Source organism: Monodon monoceros, unplaced genomic scaffold (genome assembly GCF_005190385.1).
Source record: "Monodon monoceros isolate NGI ecotype Baffin Bay Population unplaced genomic scaffold, NGI_Narwhal_1 Super_Scaffold_4, whole genome shotgun sequence".
In the NCBI taxonomy this organism is placed as follows: Eukaryota; Metazoa; Chordata; class Mammalia; order Artiodactyla; family Monodontidae; genus Monodon; species Monodon monoceros.
The window spans coordinates 48,137,229-48,151,719 of NW_021703781.1; the positions used below are offsets into that span (position 1 = coordinate 48,137,229).

At 39.8% G+C, this 14,491-nt stretch overlaps 1 protein-coding gene across 6 annotated transcripts in view; it reads right to left on the reverse strand.

Annotated features, from left to right (window-relative positions):
* The window catches only part of CPEB3 (cytoplasmic polyadenylation element binding protein 3), a 175,962-nt gene that overhangs the window by 19,660 nt on the left and 141,811 nt on the right, over positions 1-14,491 (reverse strand). For 5 of the 6 annotated variants that reach the window (XM_029245196.1, XM_029245192.1, XM_029245195.1 and 2 more), the window contains exons 8-9: positions 11,792-11,906; positions 1,326-1,507 (exon numbers count right to left, since the gene is read on the reverse strand). In XM_029245196.1, the coding sequence (XP_029101029.1) occupies positions 1,326-1,507; positions 11,792-11,906 (297 nt within the window). Of the gene's footprint in view, positions 1-1,325; positions 1,508-11,560; positions 11,907-14,491 lie in introns of those variants that run through there. The other variant, XM_029245197.1, reaches the window with a different exon arrangement.

The following is a 14,491-nucleotide window of genomic DNA, read 5'->3' on the forward strand; positions in this document are numbered from 1 at the left end:
GAATGTTTATCACCCCTGAGTTTCCACTGATTCAGAGTGTTTCAAAATTCTGTAAAACTTCATTCATTTTAATTAAAAAACAAACCACCACTACTTACTTTTAAGGATCCCAGTAGATGCAGCAAATAGACTATTTATTTTAAGCACTGGCTTTTGTAATTTGATCTATGTCTTAAAGAAAATGTAATCTTGTTGACTATAAAAAAAATTAATCACCAATTGAAACTTTCACCTCCTAAGAAACTTAGGTCCACTACGCAAAACTAGTCAGTCAACCATAGAGAGTATAGGTGAAACTTTGTAATACAACATATTTACTACTTTACTTATTCTAGTCCAGTGTATGCCCCAAGAACAGCCTTTGCTGGAAGCATTAACAACCACTGTACAATTGCACAGGGAGGTGTTTAGACTTGATGTTCTCCCACTTGATCTTTTAATCTATCAATACAGGTCCCAGATTAGCTACTAACACCTTCTATTCCCCCCAAGCTTCCAAACAGCAGCAGAGCCGGAATTTAAGGGATTTAAACCTGTGTCTGTCTCCAAACCCAACTGAACACACCAATGCCCTAGAGCTCTACTGCCCCCTGTTTAGATGAGAGGTAGCAAATCTGAGTGCCTCTACTGGTCAGGTAGGTAACACCAATGAGCAAAGAGGCAGGTAATGGATATGCATATTTGGTATGAGCAGGAGAACTATGGGAGTTGGAGAGGGGACTGCAGGGGACAGCAGCTATTTGGCTCCAACGACTGCTACCACATATGCTCTTGCAATTTTTTTCGGCCATGCTGCGTGGCATGTAGGATCTTAGTTCCCCAACCAGGAATTGAACCCGTGCCCCCTGCAGTGGAAGCACGGAGTCTTAACCACTGGAATGCCAGGGAAGTCCCTATGTTCTTGCAATTTTAAAAGAAACCAGAACTTCAAAATTTTATGTATACTCCTGAATATTAACATTAAATGTTAGTTCAAGTTTGTTTGTTTTAAGAGTACCACATGGGTCAAGCAGATTACCAGCTCTCAATCTTCGTTAACGTGCTGTTGGCATCATATTTTGAACAGCACTGGTTTGCTTTGCTAAATTCTGCAGTGTTATTTTCATAAGTGTAACATCACCCTGGGGATGGGTGAGGCAGAAAGTTCATTAACGCCTTAAATATGAAGGGCACTCTCTTTTTCAGGCAGCCTAGATGGACTCATGGACTAATGTCATGTAAGGCAGAGCTGCTCACTTTGATCACAAGGCGCTTTTCTCCCCAGGGGCCCACAGAATAAATTTCATTTCTTTCCCATAGCAGTTACACCCTGAGCAGCTGCTTACCCGTTTGTCAATGTCATTGTGTTGGAGCTGCACAAAGCGAGCGCTGATGGCTGCAATGTAACTCTGCTGATTGGAGAATGCCACGCGGCCAGCACCTTTGGGGTACTTCAGCTCTGGGTCCGTATCAATGCCAGCATAGCAGACGCCGCCATACAAACGGTCCATGATCATTGCCAGTTCAACTGCAAGAAAATAAACACTGTTCGTTATAAACGTCTAGAAGGTACTCTTGCCCAGGAGAAGGAAGGACTATGTAAGGATCATGCAGTGTAATTAAGAAACAGAAAAGCCATGTTAAGTCTCATGAAGAGTGTCTACACCAGTCTTACAACTCAAGAAGGGGAGCTCCTCATAGGATATTTGAAAACAAAATGAAAAAAATTTTTAAGAGTTTACATAATCAGAATTTCAGCAACCGTATAAAAGAAATGATCTAGCAGCAATCCTCCTGCTCTAATTTCTAACCACTTAGTCCACTGGAGTGGGCCCTGGGTAGGCAGAGCACTTCAGGTACCCTAACAAGTTAATAAGAAACAGCTCTACTTACTGACCTCTAGGACTGAAAGCAATTACTAAAGTCACACTACTATATTAAGATCAAGCTATAGGAAGAATTTAATTTAAAAAAAAGAATTTAATTCATTTTAACTAGAGGCAATATGTTTACAGGCTTAAAGTAAATCTCTACAATTAAAAAAAAATAAGATTTTAAGAGTATATACTATCCCAATTGAGAACTCTCCATACTAACTTCTCACACTGAATTCTTAAATAATAGTACTAAAAATGATCACAGCAGCAATGATTTATTGAGCACTTACAATGTGCCAGGAAACACTAAGCTGCTACAAAGGCAGTAAAAACATACCCATCCTACACCCTGCTATAAATCCAGAGGTCTGGTCTGCACATCTCACCATATTTCTTCTAAGTATACCTTTATATTGGTATATTTGCAAAACACCTGTACAGAAGGCACTTGGAAATTGGACCATTCCAAAGGTCTGATATTCTAAAATTGTCCTCATCAAAAGGTACCATGGAGAGACACATAGCAGTTACTTACCTGGATCCAAATTGCCTGAAGGTAATTGTTTACTTGATACTGGATGGCACTCCTCCAGGTATGACCATTCCTTTCAGGCCACTCACATGGTTTAAGTCCAAAAGACTTAGTCCTACCCCTGGCGAACGACCCAAGAATCCACTTCCCTCAAACACCTACACGTGGCATTTGGAAAGGAGCAGACAGGGAAGACAGATGATGACCTCGGACACAGCCAGTGTGCAAAGACCATCAGACAGTAGCGCTCCACAGGAATCAGTATCTGGGGAGAAGGAAAGCAGCACAACCTGGAGGGGTAGGGGAAGAACTCTGCAGCGGGTACAAGGGCTGAAGGGCTGAACGGTGTAAGATTTCTACAAACAGAAGGAAAGCCAAGTACTACTGGTTCCTGTAATAGGAAGCTGCTGAGGCAGCAAGAAAGCTATATCGCCAGACAGAAAGGCTGTCTTTCTATTCAACTTCTTCAAAATTTGTCCCCAAACCAGACTGCCTAATACTGGTAATTGTTTTCTAAGTGCCTGTTTCTAACTGGAAGAATGACTTCCAACCAACAGGTAATTTTCAGAAGGTGAGAAAATAAACTAGCAATAATTAAGCCAGAGAATAAGTGATTTTAAAGACAGAACAGCAGAAAGCTATCCCAATGGTCCCATTATGATCAGAATTACTGAGTCACATCAGCCAAGGGAACATTGCTGGTTAGAGCCCAAGTGAACCCTGACTGCAGTCTTGGGGCAGGATCCAGGAATCACACTCATTCAAACAATGCAATAAGAATCATGTGTGTACCCTAAATATCAAAGTTCAGTAGGTCCTCATACTTCACCCCAACAACTTCTGATGGCTTGGGGACTTCCTCACATAGCTAACATTATTCCAGTTACAGAGAACAAGAAACTGAACGTGGGATTAATTCACTGCAGTCATTAATGAATTTCCTTTATTAGTCAAGTGGGCTTAGTAAAATATGTAACCTCAGGGCCTGGAAATTAAACACTAATTTTCCAAAGACCTGGCTTCCTCTGGAATGGAATAAGACAGTGAAAACTCCCTCAGCCTGGTGAATGGCCAGGAAAAGAATGTTGTCAAGGGACTGAATACACTTGTCTTCCACCCTTAGGAAGGATTCAAGAAAATATCTAATTCACAAAGAAGGTATACATACCAGCTGTGAGCTTGAAGCTCCAGCTGAAGAGAAGAGTTACCGTAACCACGGGTTCTTCTACTGCATCTTGGTCTCCAAAGGAACCTTAGTGATCCTCAGATGCCAGAGATGGCACCTTCCACAGGCACTTTGTGGATCTGGCTGCTGGAAAATCATCTTCACGTGCCAAAGATTAGGTCATGGCTGCTGCTGCTGGCAGTTATGTACTTTTGATAGGAAAAAGAAACCCTCATTCACTTCTCTTTTTATGAAAACTATATAAATAAATAATTTCCGCTTAAAAGCTTATATACAGTCATTTTCTTGGCCACCCAAAACTCTGCAGGCATTTGAGCCAATGAAATCTCACTCAAGTGAAGGGCAATTTGTTGAAAAGCTACAAGAAAGAAACCAAGGTGACTAAAGGAAGTTTTCTGGGGAGGAAGAACATGAAGATTACCCATCTCTCTACCTTAATCTGTATTTTAACTACAAAAGTTCTAATACTGTGATGACCCTTGAAGGAAAGTAAATAATGACCAAACAACTGCTGTTTGTATTTGGTCCTTTACTCAATCAGCAAGTCTTCACTTTAGTGAATACTTCTTGCAGGCTAAACTCATGCTGGGCTCAAACACAATAGGTAAGTCACCTAAGTACTAAACAGAGTTTTTAATTATTGAGAAAAGTAACCAGCTGGTAAAAACAGCATTAAAAAAAAAATACTAACAATTCATCCACTACACAGGTAACTAACAAACACAGAGCAAGCTCTCCTCAAATCCTACAAATTCCCAATCCGAAAATATTTTTAATATGGAAGATACAAATTCACCTACAGATGTCATAATGTACCACTACTTTTAGAGACTAGGTTTAAAGGGTTCTTTAGAGTGAGTATTATCAGCTAATGTAGGAAAGTCCCATATAAATTCCCTTCCTCTGATTAGGGGGGAGCTAAGCCAAGAAGAGGGCTACCATTTTGACTACTTGGGAGGAAGAGAGAAAAAAAGCAGTAAGGATCAGGTAGAAATCAACTAAAACCTTCGTGGGTCTATCTATACCTTATGATCTCAATCCTGCTCAAGAAATGTGAGTCCTTGGGCTTCCCTGGTGGCGGAGTGGTTGAGAGTCTGCCTGCCGATGCAGGGGACACGGGTTCGTGCCCTGGTCCGGGAAGATCCCACATGCCGCGGAGCGGCTGGTTCCGTGAGCCATGGCCACTGAGCCTGCACGTCCAGAGCCTGTGCTCCGCAACGGGAGAGGCCACAACAGTGAGAGGCCGGCGTACCACAAAAATAAATAAATAGATAAAATAATAAAAAAAAAGAAATGTGAGTCCTTGATCAAGGAAGTGTCTTATCTGGAAAATGTAGTCAAACCACCTACTAAACCTATGACAGTGAATCCTCATTCTAAACCATCCTCTGTAGAGGACAAGGACAGCGTAGCTCCCCAGAGCACGTTCTTAACATTTAACCTGAGGAAGATGAGGCTACCAGAGCAGGACATACAGGTAGAGGCTGAAATTCAGACAGATGGAGGTGACAGCAGGCATAGAGTCCATGAGGAAGTCAGGAATCTCCAAACCACTTCTATTATTTCCTTCCCATCCAGACAGTGTTCACGGCGTCTGTCTGGTCACCACAGGGGTGGGAAATTAGGAGTTCTGGTAGCTATATCCAAGGGTATTCTGTACTTTGGATAAGATGTTCTGTGCTCTTAAGACAACTCAAGTCATCTCATAAACAACTGTTCCATGGTAACAGTACACTTCTATGAGTATAACCCACACATTGGCTCTTGTGATGAGCTTCACCATGTCCCAGACTGGAGAAGGAAACAAAAATATTGCAGTTGTATGTAGTGTATAGCGTTTCCATGAATTCCTCTGGGTTGTGGTGACTATGCCCTGAAGGTGAACCTGAACCCCAACTGTGGTTCCTTGTTTTGCTCCTAATTCTTCACAGAGATCTGAAAGGGACTTCAGTTCATCAGAAAGAAAATCATGATGACTCCCCATCCTGTCCCACCCCAGGATCCTGTTCCTGTCATTTAATTAGATTTCAAAGCTAGCCTAAGGCAATGTATAAGTCTGAGACACTATGAGAGCCAAACGGGGTAGAGCAGGAATGAGGATTCCTGAGGGAAATACTACACACAATTCTAAATTGTGAATCTAGAAGCTACATTTCTCCTCTTTGGAAATAACAAAGCAGACAGGAAAGAGGCATAAGGCACCTCAGGATTACAAGAGGTCTGGACTTCTGAAAGAAAGGAAAATTCAACTTGAAGGTGGACTTTCTGGGTTTACGATTGCTGAGTTGGTTCATGAGAGCAGTTCACACATCTTTAGTGGAGGAAATGTGCTCATTAGCTTCCACCCTGCATGAGACATTGGGAAGTTAAGAATATTTTCAAATAAATGATATGAACAACCAACTAAGTAAGAAGGATAAGAGTTTTAACTTGATTAAATCGAGCTGGTACCAGATTGACTGCTATTGCTGTTACTGCGACAACAGATCTCAGATCTCAGCTTGATAAAGCAGCTTCCTTCTGTGCAAAGAGCCCCAAACTTGAAGTCTGGAGATCTGAGTTTGAACCTTGATTTTTTCACTTGTTGTGGTCTTGACTAATCACCCCCTTTGAACTCTGCTCCCTTATCTCTACAATGAAAAGTCTACCACTTATAACCTCACAGGGTTATCATGAGGATTAAACATACATGAGAGCTCTGAGCACACTGCTGGGCAAAGAGCAGTGCTCAAATGTTTAGTTTTGTCCAGCAGTTGTTTTTCCCTCTACTCATAAATCTTTGCTTAACATTTACTTGGCCTGGTTTCTGCTCCATAAGCACCAGTTCATCCCAGTCTTACTTTGGCTTTAGGCTAATGTTGCTCAAACTGCCACTGATATGGCAAACTTTGACATCGGCTGTGGGTGAGAGTTTGCTTTTTTGGAGGAGGAGCAAACAAACACAGACATTATAAAATCCTTAAGCCTAAGGGCAATGCAGTTAATCAAGTCAGTATGCCAATTCTGGAGTTTATCTGAGACAACTCATTCTGAACTTAGGACTTGGTGAAAGAAAAAGATTCTACAAAAAAAAAAAAAAAAAAAAAAAGGTGTCCACAATGTTCATTGCAGCACTATTTACAATAGCCAGGATGTGGAAGCAACCTAAGTGTCCATCGACAGATGAATGGATAAAGAAGATGTGGCACATATATACAATGGAATATTACTCAGCCATAAAAAGAAACGAAATTGAGTTATTTGTAGTGAGGTGGATGGACCTAGAGTCTGTCATACAGAGTGAAATAAGTCAGAAAGAGAAAAACAAATACCATATGCTAACACATCTAATGGAATCTTAAAAAAAAAAAAAAAAAAGGTTCTCATGAACCCAGGGGCAGGACAGGAATAAAGATGCAGACGTAGAGAGTGCACTTGAGGACAAGGGAAGGGGGAAGGGTAAGCTGGGATGAAGTGAGAGAGTAGCATTGACATATATATACTACCAAATGTAAAACAGATAGCTAGTGGGAAGCAGCTACATAGCACAGGGAGATCAGCTCTGTGCTTTGTGAGACCTAGAGGGGTGGGATAGGGAGGGTGGGAGGAAGATGCAAGAGGGAGTGGATATGGGGATAGATGTATACATATAGCTGATTCACTTTGTTATACGGCAGAAACTAACACAACATTCTAAAGCAACTATACTCCAATAAAGACGTTAAAAAAAAAAAAAAAAAGGTGTTGGCAGGGGGACTTCCCTGGAGGTCCAGCAGTTAAGACTCTGTGCTTCCACTGCAGGGGGTGCGAGTTCCATCCCTGGTCTGGGAACTAAGATACTACATGCCGCATGGTGCAGCCAAAAAAAAAAAAAAGAGAGACAGAAAGAAAAAAAAAGAAAAAGCTTCTAGTGCTGACAAACTTGACATACAGATGATTTCTGCCTGCTACCAACCACTTCACTGAACAAAAAGGCTATGGTTATAATACTCCTATTTCCTTAATCATAAATCAGGATGTGATTCCTAATACATGTGGACTACCAGAATGTTTGCAGAATGTCTGAAATAAATGCTCTTAGAAAAATTCATCATGTATGTTCTCTAGATGTATGTCATACCTTACTGAATATTTACCTCAAAAATTTTTTTCCCTAGAATTTCCATAGAAAGCCATCCTCACAACAGTGAGGTGGGGGGAGTTGGGACGGGGGAAGGTGGAGAAGGAAATTTCAGGATCCATCACAGAATATTAGCTGGGGAGAAAAAGACAGGAAAGAATCATCAGAGCACTAGTTAGGAAGATGGGAGACCCAAAGATGATGGGCAAATGGTAGGCTCTAGGAACTCAAGACTGATCTGTTCTGCAGGACCTGGTCAGATAAACTGTCAGAAGGAAGTCATAAAGTGGAGGAACAGCTCACAGATGCCTCTAATTAGAGAGGAAGACTGAGGGTTTTTCAAGCCTGATCAAAATTGGAAGTGGATGGGTCCCAAAGCTTGATCACTGAGGCAGCCCCCAAATGAGATGTCTAAGCCAAGAAGCTAGAGTCAGAGAGCACTCATGTCTACAAACCAGGGAAGAATACAGGGGCCAGATCCTTCATTTTCCACTTTTTCCTGGTGGTCTCCTCATAAACCCCAAGCCCTTAGTTGGCACTTAGTTGCTCTCAGAGCAAAGAGATGTGGTCTGGAGAAGCTCTAATGTCATAGGGATATGCAACAGCGATATTTCCATACTGAGATTTAGGAAGACATGCTGCTTACAACACTTGAATGAAGAGTGGCAACATGCTGTTGCACGTCCAGGTAGTAGCGGGAGGAGAGACAGACCAGACAGACAGACCACCCCTTTCCCTGTACTGATTTCTCTGAAGAATATGTACTCTTTAGCCACACGGTGGCATGGCGAGTCCACCCACGGCCTTTCCTAGCGTCAGGGTGGGGAGTGGAAGGAAAGCAAGATGGAGAAACACCAGGAGACTTCAGGCAAACCATCCTCGGCTTGCCACTGTCACTGACAGGAGTGATGGAAGGGAGAGACAAGAGACGTAGAAATGTGTATTAGTTGACTTAGAGAAGGCAACAATCAGGCAGTCCAACTTCGGGGAAACTCATCTAGATTTTCCACTGATATTTTCCCATTTTCAGGCTAATTTTTCTAGGCCCCTGATTTTTTCCAACCTGAAGTTTTAAAAGTCACGCTTGTCAAAAGGTCAGAAGGAGCAACCTAAACTCCTCAGTCAAGACAATACCACTTAAAACAGGTTGTCTTGTTTCTTTAGAAGTGTTTCTGCACTTCTATTCAGTGGGATAACTATATTTAGAATAATTTATTAGTGATAATGGTCCCTGTCTTACAATGGGAAAATATCAAAGATAAAAAGCCTCACAAGATCCAAAGGAATAATTCTTGAGTGATAACATTTTACTCACTGTAAAGTGCTGAAGGACCATTTTTGGCCCAGGATAAGGTGAAAATCAATCTGGACACATAAAATGTAACCTGTTGAGTCTCATCACTGATATCTAGTCTAGGATCACCTTGTATATAGTGCCTGAAATAGTTTTAAGACTTTTCAGAATTCATAACCACGACACCCCTGGAAATAATAAAAAATGCCCTGAAGTATTTAAAAACCAAAATTTGAGCATCATTATGTTAAGGAGTATAATTTAGCATCCAATTAACTGAGTTAGTATTCTATTCATACATTTCTCATTTTCTTCTGTTCTGAAATCTTTGATTCTGTAGATGACGACTTGTCCAACATGATAGTGGGATGTCCATTCAATGTGGCACGATGTGCACTTTCTCAGTGCTAGTAACACAGTGCGTGCTCAATACGTTTATTATTCAAGTGAACTGCACTGTATTCAATTTAAGATTGTCTAGCAAAGTCAAAATGAATTCTTTTAAAAACAGTCTTCTATTCCAAGACACACACCAATCCACAAAGCTCAGTGTGTTCCAAAGAAAACTAATTCTATGCACGGGGATAAAAGCTGCAGATGTTAACTCTTTTCATCGAGATTACGTGGCCTCCAATCTGGAAGTCTTGGATAGACAGAGTAAAATTCTAAGATGCTAATGTAGATTGTTTAGCCTTCTAGAAACTAGCTACACTTATAGGAGGTGCTGGCATGGGGGAACACTGCCATTAGACCAAGTGACTGTAGATTACTAGCCAATAATGGCAAAAACAAAATTTTAAAACAAAAAAATTTAGCTTACATTAGAGAAAAAAGAACTTTGAAATTTACAAATTATGTACTATCTAGGCAGGGAACACAAAATCCCATTTCTGACTAGATAACTAAACATAATTCTTGTTTAACCGTAGAACTTGCAGCATCTTATAGACACAGAATGTTAAAGAAAGAATATAATTTAGCATCTTGGGTTTCCTGTCTTGCAGTGTCAGTGCGATCATAAGAACAGTATGAAAAACATATCATCACAAGATTTATAGAGAGAAAAAGATATAGAGGCCCACACCTATCCTTTCAAATGATTTAAACAGAAAGAATGAAGAGTGGCTAATAAAAAAGGGAATTTAGTTTATAAACTATTGTGTCTGTGACTTAAAAATAGACGTAAGAGGTTAAAGACAGTTCTGTTATTTTTACAACTGTGGGAACTTTTCTTTCAGAAATTTTTTTTTTCAGATTCCCAGATAAGAAAAAAGGAGAGGGGCTGAGATATTAAAACTAATTTGTGCTTGTATTTAGTTGCAGAAAAGAACAGCTAGAATACTAGCAATGAATGTCCATTTTTGTAGAATCCATTTGCAGTTAAAACACTATCAAAGGGGACTTTTCTCCCTCTCCACTCCTAAACACACCACCAGTTAGAAAAAGCCAGGAATATTACACAGTGCCCCCACCCACATTTTTTTTTTTTTTTAAAAGCACAAGCTGTTTAGAAACAAAGGGCTGCATTGGCCCTCATCTCATAATGCTGTTCACGTGCGAGTTAGCCCTGCTTAGACTTTATTTTCTGACAGCAGATGAAGGGGGAAGCATCTCTGCTGTTTTGCTTTCCTTCTCTGGGCAGGTTTTCCATGAGAATGAGAAAAAGACCCAGTGATGCTTGACTTTCTGAAGTACCATAAGATTACAAACTCCACAGTCATGATTAATATGTTTTAAAGTCCTTCAAAATGGAATAATGAATACACCTTTATACAGACCTAAAACTTATCTTTTAGGAGTAGATTGGAGTTGAGATTTGAATAAATATGTTAGAAATGTTGAGGAACATTCAGAATTAAGAAGTCCCCAAAGTCATAGAGCCAAAGAGCTGTAGGTACATTTTACAATTCTGTTGCACAACTTGATTTTAATGACCTCTGCTTTTTCTTTTACTTTTTAAGTAGAACTAAGTCTACCTGCTTACACTAACGCAGAGATAACACTGTCCTTTTTGCTACTACAGTGGCAACAGCTACCTTATTTTTTCATCTTATTTAAAAAAAGATAAACTCAACTATTTTAAGCACTTTGAAAACTTTGTTCTTACAAATAATTTTATTATACTCCACGGGCAATCACACTAATCCACAACCAATTAGATTTGTCTTTGGATTTAAATATTGAAGTCATCAGCACAGCATCGCTTCAAATGCCCCAGTCAATAATGATTCTGCCCAATCCCAGCAGGCACAATTATTTCATCATTGGAAAGGTACTTAAAAAACAAAAAACGGGAGCTTTCAAGAAGTCAAAATAAAGATGCTCAAATACATACCTCACTTTTCAAAGTACATAAGGGAAAATAGGAACCTGTTTCACTTGGGAAAAGTTCAGTTTGATTCCCAGTGACACAATTTCTAGCAGTGGTTTGGTTCCTCACTGACTAAGTGGGCACACAGCTGCACTGGACAGATTTCTGATGGGGTGACTTCTTTTTCTGTCATATGTAACAATGCTAACTGGCATAAGAATGCACACTGCCAAATGTATTGTTACTATTTTAAAAATAATTGGTTGAACAGGGAGGCGCTAATTAGAATTCATCCCTCTGAAATAACAATTTAATGAAATTCACTCTTGTACCATAAGAAAATACAACGTCTTGGGAGAAAACATTTAAGGGTCAGCTCAGTGAAACTGACCTGACAGCCTTCTTTTTGGAGATTGTGCATAGCTGACCAGAAACCTAGAAAATATTGAAGACTAAACACATTGGGGATTCTGTTGTTGGTTTTGTTGTTGTGGTGTTACTATTTCCACTCACCAGCTCGAAGGGGTCGTGGAACTCCCCCAACAAAGATAGTTTTTCTGGGGTCCAAAGGCTGAGAACCATCCATTACAAAGTCACTGTCACTTAGGTTCCATGGTCGAATTTGCACCTGAAAAAAAGTTGTTTACTTGGTCCTTACTTCATTTCCATCAACCCCAAATGAGAATAAGGTGACTAAAGACAAACCCACTGATTTGTGCATTTTACAACATACACAACCCAAACAAAATCCAGTTATTAGTTAATGTAATCTGCATTAAGTGCCTTTCAATAGAACTCTTGGGGAATCTACTTACAGGTATTAGACTCAACACTCTAGACATATACCATGAAACCTTCAGAAACCACCTGTGGTTTAAAAAAGGGCAGTCTTTTATAGATAGAGTCTGGGTTTTGAATTTTAACACATGTTAGACTGTTTATAACCTGTCACATTACAGCACTTAGTTTTTTAAGAGCTCACCTAAAGAGGGACAGGAACATTGGGAATATTTTCTAAAAATTATCCATATGTCTGGATTTTAAATGATCACCCCCTAAAATTAAAACATTTCTCTTTCAGCAATATGATTTAACACAGTTTAACACTTATCAAGTTAGCACACAATTACCAGCAATATCAAATACTGAAGGTCACAGATTTATCGACTTTTGGTTGATCTGATTTTCCTAAACAAGTCTGGTTAAATAAAGGTAAGCCTAGGAAATGAAGCAAATTTTCAAAGAATAGAAAAAGAAATCTCTATGACATATTTCTAACTGGTAATGTCTCTTCACTGGGACTCTGACTTCCTGCCCATAGTTTACGCTGTTTTACCATTATCATATAAAATAAGGTATTCCATCAGAATCGTAACCTTAAAGCATATTCCTTTCAATCCATAACCTAACAAAACAAAACAAAAAAAGCACAAAAAACCCTCTCATACCAAAAGGCCAGTTTCAGCACTGCCTGAAAACCAACGAGTCGCTCAGCTGGCCATGCGCGCTGGGAAGTAGGCCAGGTATAGAAGCAGAGAAAATAGTGTCGGTCTTTAAGGAACACCCCTCTCCTTTCCCCTCATCGATTAGGATAGGAAACAAAACAGCTGAATTTTCATTTTCTTAGTATCAACAAGATTCTTCTTTTGCCCCATTACTCAATCAACAACACAATGCAAGGAAACACATATGATAATTTCTTATGTGGCCTGGCTATATCCAGGAGTACTCCTATTTGAAAGGTAGTAAATCTGTCAATTACACTTTCAAAACATCTTGGGTCATCTCTAACACTGGCATCGCTCAGAAGCAGGCTACACGTTCCTTATGATTGTTACAAAATGTACCCCCCCCCCCCCCGCCCCGCAGCTTTTTGGGCTTTTATGACACAGTTGCCTTCACCAGTTAGCCAGAAGCCATAAAATCTCCACTTCTTCCCTAGACCCTAAAACCTTGGACCTGTTTGTAATTCTGTTAACACTCAGGCATCTGCTCTACCTTTACCACTTAAAAAAAAAATCCAGTTCTTTCCTTGTAAAATTTGGTCTGTTTGACTAAATTATTGTTCCCTTGACATTTACCACAAAGGCAGATTCACCAATACCATAAAACACCACTTTCAAATGCCTTCATGAGGGCCCATTATTAATTTTTAATTAAAAACACAATGTCCTGACACTAAGAAAAAGGATTCTAACGTCACCAAAAAAAAAAAAAAAAAAAAAAAGTAGGGCAAATCTTTTTCTACACAGAGCCCTCTCTTCTTCTAGTCTCATCCTTTATTAAGTAGTTAAGGCAGCTTCAGGACCAGGTAATTCCATTAACTTTATGATAACTGAGTTTGCTCATATGGCTCACAAATGAAAACAATTCCTGTGTAGTATCCATATTTACAAATGAAAACAATTCCTGTGTAGTATCCATAGTGTTCTGGTTTCATTTAATCAAAAGTACAGAAAATGTAGCCTTGTACAATAGCTGGAGGTTACTGCTGCTCAAAAGAACTCTGCAGACGATCTCAAACCTGCCTGTTGAGGGTCTCCATTGCTGCCTCTTCTTCCCTCTGACACCCTCCCCACCCCTTCATTACATCACACACAACCCATTCCCTTACCCTATTCTCGGTAAAAATACAGGAAGAGGACTAGGGAGACAGTAATGATTAATCCTATTCACAAAACCCACATTTCCCAGCTGCCACCACAGAACAGCTCCTCAGAGCTCACACCACTGCAGATTCAGAGAAAAGTCAACACAGGCCAACATCAGTACACTCTAAGAGCTAAGCAAAAAGTAATACTGTGGTACTGTTTGCACTGAGAAGTTCCATTCACACTCTGGTTTCTCTCTGAAATATAAGACCATTCTCATACAGGCATGTTCTCCATCTTCTAAGGTTTCTTCTCAGGGTCTAATATCCATGTTCTATCTTTCTGACTTACTCTTCGAAAAAAATATATATACGTGTTTCTCTACTCTTTTAATCCCATACTTTATAAGCTGACTCAGATATTTTGTAGAAGAGGTAGAATATAAGTAAAAGAACTGTTTTTTTTTATTATCTTTATTTCTTTAATAATTTTTGAGAAAGGATGAAATTAGATCTCTGTCCTAACTCAACATAAACTTCCCCTGGCAAAACAGCTTTTACATACATAGGGATTACTGTGTGTGTGTGTGTGTGTGTGTGTGTGTGTGTGTGTGTGTGTGTGT